This window comes from Varroa destructor, unplaced genomic scaffold (genome assembly GCF_002443255.2).
Source record: "Varroa destructor unplaced genomic scaffold, Vdes_3.0 BEIS01000004.1, whole genome shotgun sequence".
NCBI classification, from domain to species: domain Eukaryota; kingdom Metazoa; phylum Arthropoda; class Arachnida; order Mesostigmata; family Varroidae; genus Varroa; species Varroa destructor.
This window is the reverse complement of record NW_019211457.1, coordinates 8,843,259-8,850,381: the sequence shown is the minus strand read 5'-3', so window position 1 is coordinate 8,850,381 and position 7,123 is coordinate 8,843,259. Positions and strand designations below refer to the sequence as shown.

At 40.2% G+C, this 7,123-nt stretch overlaps 1 protein-coding gene across 3 annotated transcripts; it reads left to right on the top strand.

The window, feature by feature from the left end:
* Positions 1 to 1,698: 1,698 nt before the first annotated feature.
* LOC111249201 (growth hormone-inducible transmembrane protein-like) lies at positions 1,699 to 7,113 on the top strand. Of its 3 annotated transcripts, none has more exons than XM_086987898.1 (6): positions 1,699 to 1,744; positions 3,258 to 3,513; positions 4,059 to 4,312; positions 4,705 to 4,940; positions 5,398 to 5,581; positions 6,253 to 7,113. In XM_086987898.1, the coding sequence occupies exons 2-6, from the start codon at positions 3,303 to 3,305 to the stop codon at positions 6,394 to 6,396; spliced, it is 1,029 nt and encodes a 342-aa protein (XP_086844024.1). In that variant the 5' UTR covers positions 1,699 to 1,744; positions 3,258 to 3,302; the 3' UTR covers positions 6,397 to 7,113. The 3 variants fall into 3 exon arrangements, with proteins under 3 accessions (XP_086844024.1, XP_022658496.1, XP_022658498.1); XM_022802761.2 differs by having other exon boundaries at positions 1,733 to 1,835; XM_022802763.2 differs by lacking the exon at positions 1,699 to 1,744 and adding an exon at positions 2,422 to 2,568.
* The last annotated feature ends 10 nt before the right edge of the window (positions 7,114 to 7,123 follow it).

The following is a 7,123-nucleotide window of genomic DNA, read 5'->3' as shown; positions in this document are numbered from 1 at the left end:
ATACATACATGATTCTTGCGCAGATCACATCGATAGACAGCTTTAGACTATTTTTTTAAGTTATTGCTCAAATTTTGTCTTCATACAACAGGTCTTATGTCTAAATACTCGCAGCGGTTGTATGGAACCCGGTTTCCTGACCGGCATTTGTTTCAATACTGAATAAAGCTTTCTGACTCGCAGCTGATTCTCAGCCTCTGCTCCTTGTATGTTAAATCACCCCAGCTCTAAATCGTGAGATATTCCTACGGGAGTCAGCCAGAAAAAAGGCCATAACATAACTGGGCCCACTTAAGCCTCCCGCCGGAACCCGCAAGGAGTAGATTTACATTGAAGAGTGTCAACCCCGATGCGAAGGGGTTTGCACTCTGCCATGATGAACAATGGTTGTCTATCTGGTCTATCGCGTTAATGAGATACAAGCCCATATGCTCACGCCCCTCACAGATCTAGGGACGTGCAAGATGTGTTTTTTTTTGTGACAGTGATTACGGCCGCCGCATCTAACATACAAGTGTTATTTTATGCATGAGAGTCGGCAGATGCTCTTTGGTCTTCGAGCTAATCGCAGTTACCACTGTTCTAAATGGAAAAGGAAACTTTTGCTGCCAGTAATTCCTCTCTTCTCGGTGAACGGATCTTGCATTGAACCAAATGTTAGGCGCAATTGCACGAACCGCGCTACTGATTAAACTGTCCCATTTGGCTCGTTTTAATAACAGTTTAGTTCCAGGGCGGGGGAGCCAAGTGTTCCTTCGTGTTTTTCCTATCCTATGTTCTGCACTTAAATCATTAAGCACTACCGGCCTTTAAACCCGATGTACCTGGTTTAGAACTCTGCCAAAATCCTGTCTTTAGATGAAGTGGATAACGTCTAGGTAATGGGAGAATCATAATTACTAGTGAAGTCGTCGGATGCAAACCGGCTCGGAACGGATGCTATTGTTTTGGTTATGTTCGTGTATAAATGACTAAGTAGTTTGAAACGATGATCCAAGGTGCGACTAATGCGTGGCTTTGTCCTGTATTCGTTTCGTTAATCTTCATCGACACCCAAGATTCAAAAAATGCGGAAAAAGCCTATCTTTAAGCTGTTGGCATCAAACAAATTCTTTTATATAGACATACAAAAACTTGACAATCACTTTGGGGCATTTTTGACTTTGCTGGGCACGCTAACCTATTTTTTTTTTTTATATAATTTAATTAGTACAACATGTGCTAATTAAGTTATATAAAAAAAGTTGTATACTTATACCAATGATGCCCGATCGAAATGATCGATTCTTTTAGAAGGTGTTATTTTTATAATTAACTTAGATTTTCGACAGTGTCAAGCTTACCGTGCGCTACCGTTTAGATATATAAAGTTCTAAAGAAAGAACTGTAAACGACAGAATTGACTGTGGTAGTGGTAGAATAGCCGAACAATTAAATCGCATCCTTTCCTCTAGCAAGGAACAGATAGCCGAATGCGCCAGACAAGAACTATGACCCAGGTAGTACAATTATTGGACACTGGTGGTAATATTACTAGAATGGTTATCGAGCCGTCGCAGTAAATGTGGTGGATTCTTGGATTGTGTCGATATCCGAAATGTTTCATAAGAAAGCTCAAATGTAGACCTTTCTTGTCCTATCGAGTTATATTTGCTCTAACCGCTGCACTCGCCCGTACCATCAAACCTTTCTCAATGTCAACAACAATGCATCCATTCAGTATTTGTTATGAAGGAGCTCGCTGGTAAGTGAAATCTCATACAGTTTCTGGTCCCAGCCGCTGTTGAGTCAAGTTCTCTAGCTCTGAGTGATTTTTTACGAAGTGAAATTGAATTGTAAGTATTCCTACCAGGCTAGACATGTTAGCATTCAGTGAAATCTTTTTGTCGACTCGGATTGACCTGGATGTTGTCGAATTAGCGTTGACTGAACTTCAAATGGTTTCAATAATTGCGTCATGCGTATGGCCTGCATTTCATAGAAAAGTAGGATCAATTTATGACAAGTACTAAGGCTCTGATTGGCTTTCGTTGTGTGGTGACGTTGAAATTGGCACCTAAGGACTAAGGTGTCATGTTCATGACATTGTCGAATTTGTAGACAGGACATATAAAAAGAAATGCTCAGCGACGTCAAAAAAAGAAAACGATTCGAGTAAAGTAGGCCCAGGCAGTTTTAGGCTGAACCGGTCCGTGCTGGTTTACACGAGAGCCATCTCCTTACTCTATTTATGCAAGTTGATAGTTTTATATACAGGATATAATAGTCGAGTGTAGTTTGAAGATGACTGTTAAGGTTAATCGTTACTCATTAGAGGCAAGAGCGCAAGGTCGAACTAACCAGAAATTTTACCACTACCTAGTACAGCCAACTCTTTAGATAAAGATAACCGTTATTAGCGGCTATCTGTTTTCTAGAGTTATGCTACTGCTACTATGTACCGTCGCATAAATCGGCCAGTGATATCGGCAGTTTTTATTTTCGGCCGTTGGGATTAGCCTAAGTTAAAGAGTACTTTAGATGGCTTGAGTGCTATTGTGAATCGAATTAATTATATCTAGTTAAGAGGTAGTTTATATACCGACGCTCTATACAATATTATAGTGATACAAATGGAGTGTGGTCTGATTGAAAGTGTTAAGCCTGTGCCTCAATTATCTTGCGGTGTAGTGTATGCAAGCGTAGATGAAAATTCGCTCAGGGACTCCGAAGAACCTTCAGCTCAAAGATGCTGCACGAAGAGACCTGAAATTTCCTATTCTTCACAGTAATGTTTAGGGCACCCATAACCGAATCTGTTTTCTTTACAGAATGCATTTTCCTGTGCACGGTATATAGTATCTGAACAGCCATACACAGAAGACAGCGGCACAGTGTCCACAATAAACTGTCCATTTGTTCATTTTACCATGTCTACGTAAACGTTGGAACTCCTACTATGATCTCTATTGCAACGAAGAGTTCAATCTTCCTATTTAGACTCGCTCATCGAAACGATAGACATACGTAAAAAGGCGCATACTCGTTCTACTTTAGTCCAATCAAGGAGAAGCTTTTTGAAATACCGTCCTATAATCTCAAAAACCTTTGAAGTTAACTAGCGAATCATACGCTGATTCTATATGTTTAAAACCCCTTCTTTAATTCTATAGTGTCCGCGAGGCGTTATTTCGCAAGTAAAGTAAGATAGCTATATGGCATTTTTCAGCATTAATGGGTTTCCTATTTGTACTTTTTTTCTTTCGTATCAAACCAAGGTTCATTAAACCTGATCACTCTTTGCGCCCGTTGAGCTACAAAATATGCTATCGGCATCACGACTCGCCGTATCGGCGCTCTGCCGCCAGGCGGTGCGGATTTCACCGAAAACAGCTGGCCTGCTCAGGACACCGCAGGCACAGGGTCACCCGATGAGGCAGTTCATGCAGCAGCAGCGCACCAACCGCCTCGAGAAGATTATCGAGCGTCGTAAGACCCTCAAGGAAATGGCCATGTCACCTGCTACGGACGCACGTCAGTGCTTATAATATACGCATAGTGTATAGTTAAAGAGAATGCTACCATGTTAATAATTATTGATGTGTAATTATGACTATTCATATAGCCTAAATAGAGAGATTGCACAATTATTTTTAGCAGACGCTGCTGGTATCATGAAATGCTGTATAAGAAAAAGGCTGACGGTGTATTGCAGAGCTACTTATTTTTGTAGACATAGACACATTATGGCCATTTAATTTACAGAAGATTCAATTAACACCGGATTCACAATTTTATGCTATAAAATTGTATATTACGCCACAGGTGTGACTAAATTAAGAGATAGCAACGCATGATCCATGCAATTATCGTATTATTAACTTCTGTAGCATAGTTCTGACAGCAAATATTATTTTTCTTTTATGTGCCCTTCATTTCATGGCAGTCTTCGGTGTCCAGTCGCTTGTTGTGCTGTTCGAGCCAATTTAATTAATATAAAATTTAGCAGAGCGCACTTGGCTTTTCCTGCTTAACCGATATTAAACTACCTCTTTTGTGCTTTGCTTGTCAACCGTTAGCTTTCAACGCAGGCAAAGGGCTGCTTGCTGGCGCATCTCTTGTCGGGCTGGGCGCTCTAGTGTACTACGGCGCAGGAATGTCGAATGGCGTGGGAGCCATAGATAAGGCGTACGTCTGGCCTCAGTACGTAAGAGATCGCGTACGCGACACTTACATGTATTTTGGCGGAAGTCTTGTTGTAACAGCGGCTTCGGCGGCGATGGTTCTCCGCAGCCCGGCCATGCTTCGTTTGATGACTCGCAACTCGTTTCTAGTGAGCACGAACCTTCAACACCACTTTTCTATTATATTCTTAAAAATATTCTTTGAAACAGGCTTATTCACGCATTTACTATACAAATAAAGAGTAAATGAACACGAAGTATCTCATTTTACTATTATATGTAACATACATATATTAAAGATAGAAAATATCTAGCAGTATTTATAAATAAATGTAAATATTTAGAAATTATAAATATTCGTAAACATTTAGTAGAAAAACATCCTTTTTTAAGGGATTATAGATTATTACTGGTTCGGCTCAAATCCTCGTCTTCTGTTATCTATTAGAATACTTCGAAACGATTTAGAACTTAGAGACATGGCGTTCACAAAACTTTACATAAATATAGCAGAATAGCATAATTTTTTTTATTGTTACAGGCGTTAGCAGGCACATTAGCTGCGATGGTTGGCTCCTCAATGGTGGTACATGGAATCCGATATAAGCCCGGTTTCGGCGCCAAGCAGTTGGCCTGGATGGGCCACTGCGGTGTCATCGGTGCTGTTATTGCACCATTATATCTTTTGGGCGGCCCACTTGTGTTGCGTGCTGCTGTCATGACCGCCGGCGTTCTTGGTGGCCTCTCAACGGTCGCCGCCTGCGCACCATCTGACAAGTTAGTTGAACTCTTAACAAAAGCGAAGTGTATCGTGATGAAGTATATGGTGTCCCTTAAAATCACGGTTCTTGACGAGATGCTAAATTTAACCGTTAAGTCACAAATGAAAAAATCTTCCGCCAAAGTACGACTTATCCAAGTCTATAGCCAACTTAGTTGGATAGACGTTAAGCAAGTTACAACGAATGTTGAACTAAGTTGCAACTAGGTAAAAGAAAAACACAAATTATCTTAATTATTTGTGTGACCATGTGGCTCCGTGACATTTATTTAGACTTTCACCTAAATTTACTCATGATTGTATTTCATTTCAGTTCCCTAAGTCCAAGCGAGCTAGTTTGGTCATCGTTATATAATAGTAGCTGGTTTAATTCCGTCGACAGAAGCCAAAATATGAAATATTGTTATTAGTCTTATATTACTGATGGGCGACTTGTGTGTGGAATGAATGTAGGTTTCTCTTAATGGGTGCTCCTTTGGGAATCTGCTTTGGAGTAGTGTTTGCCTCTTCTATGGGCACATTCTTCCTGCCTCCAACGACCGCTCTTGGCGCTGGCCTCTATTCAATCAGCCTCTATGGTGGCCTGGTATTGTTCTCGCTCTTCTTGTTGCACGACACACAGAGGATAATCAAAAAGGTGGGTCTAGAATTAGATCAATAATTCAGTTATCATTTGTGCACTGGATTGTTGAGGATGATCAACAAATTTAAATTGAGGTATTTTTTACCAATGATGCGCAGTTAAGGTTTTGAATGAATGTCATACGGTCATATTATTTATTCCGCGGCAGATTCAGTTTTTACTCCCTATAGATTAAGTCACCTTGAGTTGAAACGTCAGGTATCGTTCCGGGGCGTTCGCAGGTTTATATATAGCATTGTCAAACACGATATGGAATGCTATAAGTCATGTCTTTTTTTTTTCTCTAACAGATCTACGAAACAGCATGGTATAAACATGACATAATATCCATTTTGCCAATGCTGAAATTTTAACTAGAGATGGCATTTAGAACACCATGGCAACGCACTCAAAGATATGCGCATTGGCCGTTTACACCACGCTGCTCCAGGCATGGTTCTATTTGTGTCGCTATAAACTTACTTTATTGTGCCCTACCATGCTGCCTGTTGCTATAGAAATCTTTAGCGCTACTTATTACGTAAAACAAAACACCATTTGTTTCCGATGGTGCTTGTCACTATCATTTGACCTAGGCATATATAATCAATTGATTGTTCACACTTCCGCTTTTTTAAATGTTTTAATATTTTTTTTTCCTTTATTTGCTTTTATTCTTTTCTTAGGCCGAAACCCATCCTCCGCCGTATTACGGAGGAGTCGTTCCCTACGACCCAGTGAACTCTTCGATGTCCATCTACATGGATACAATCAACATCTTCATCCGGATTCTTATGATTTTAGCGGGCGGCGGCAACCGCAAAAAGTAGAACAACACCAAACATATTTTTTTGATCAGCTAGTGATCGGCGAAGCAAATGGACGGGTTAGATGTCGCAGCGGAAGGGTGATAAAGGCGTTCGGAAGGGAAACAAATGCACCTACAATTTTGATGTCAACCCGTTTAACATCATCACCAGAAACAGCAGACTCCGATAGTGAAAATTGTTTCTAATAATTAGAGAGAAATACAAGATGAAAGCGATTTAGTTGGTTTTTTGTTAATGAAATGCAGATGAGCGGAGAGGAGGTATCTGCTAGAGTACAGCATTAAAAAGTCAAATCACGGTAGATGATGAGTACAGAGAATGTTCATTACGTATAAATCCTTTGTTTTAATTTTCTTAGAGGTTTGCTTTTTATTCGTTTGGCCAGTTATTTTTGGCGATATGTAGATGTTTAAATGTTCGAAGAAACCATATGAGCATTTTGATTGAAAATCTGGGATATCTACAAAGCAATATGGCTTAAATTAGGTGGAGCCTCGATTTTTGATTTAGGATATCGCGTATCGTTTACTCGTAGGAAGACATGTATGCAGAAGGCAGAGCAAGACTTGTCAGACGAGTTAGAGAAAAGTTAAGTGAACGGAAGTCATGGCATCTTGAGCAGCGCTGCCGCTGTTGCCGAGCGGTAAAGAATAGATACCAACAGCGATGATATTTTAAAAATAAAGCTAAATGCTAATAAACGTGTTGTATCTAGGATAGGGGTGTT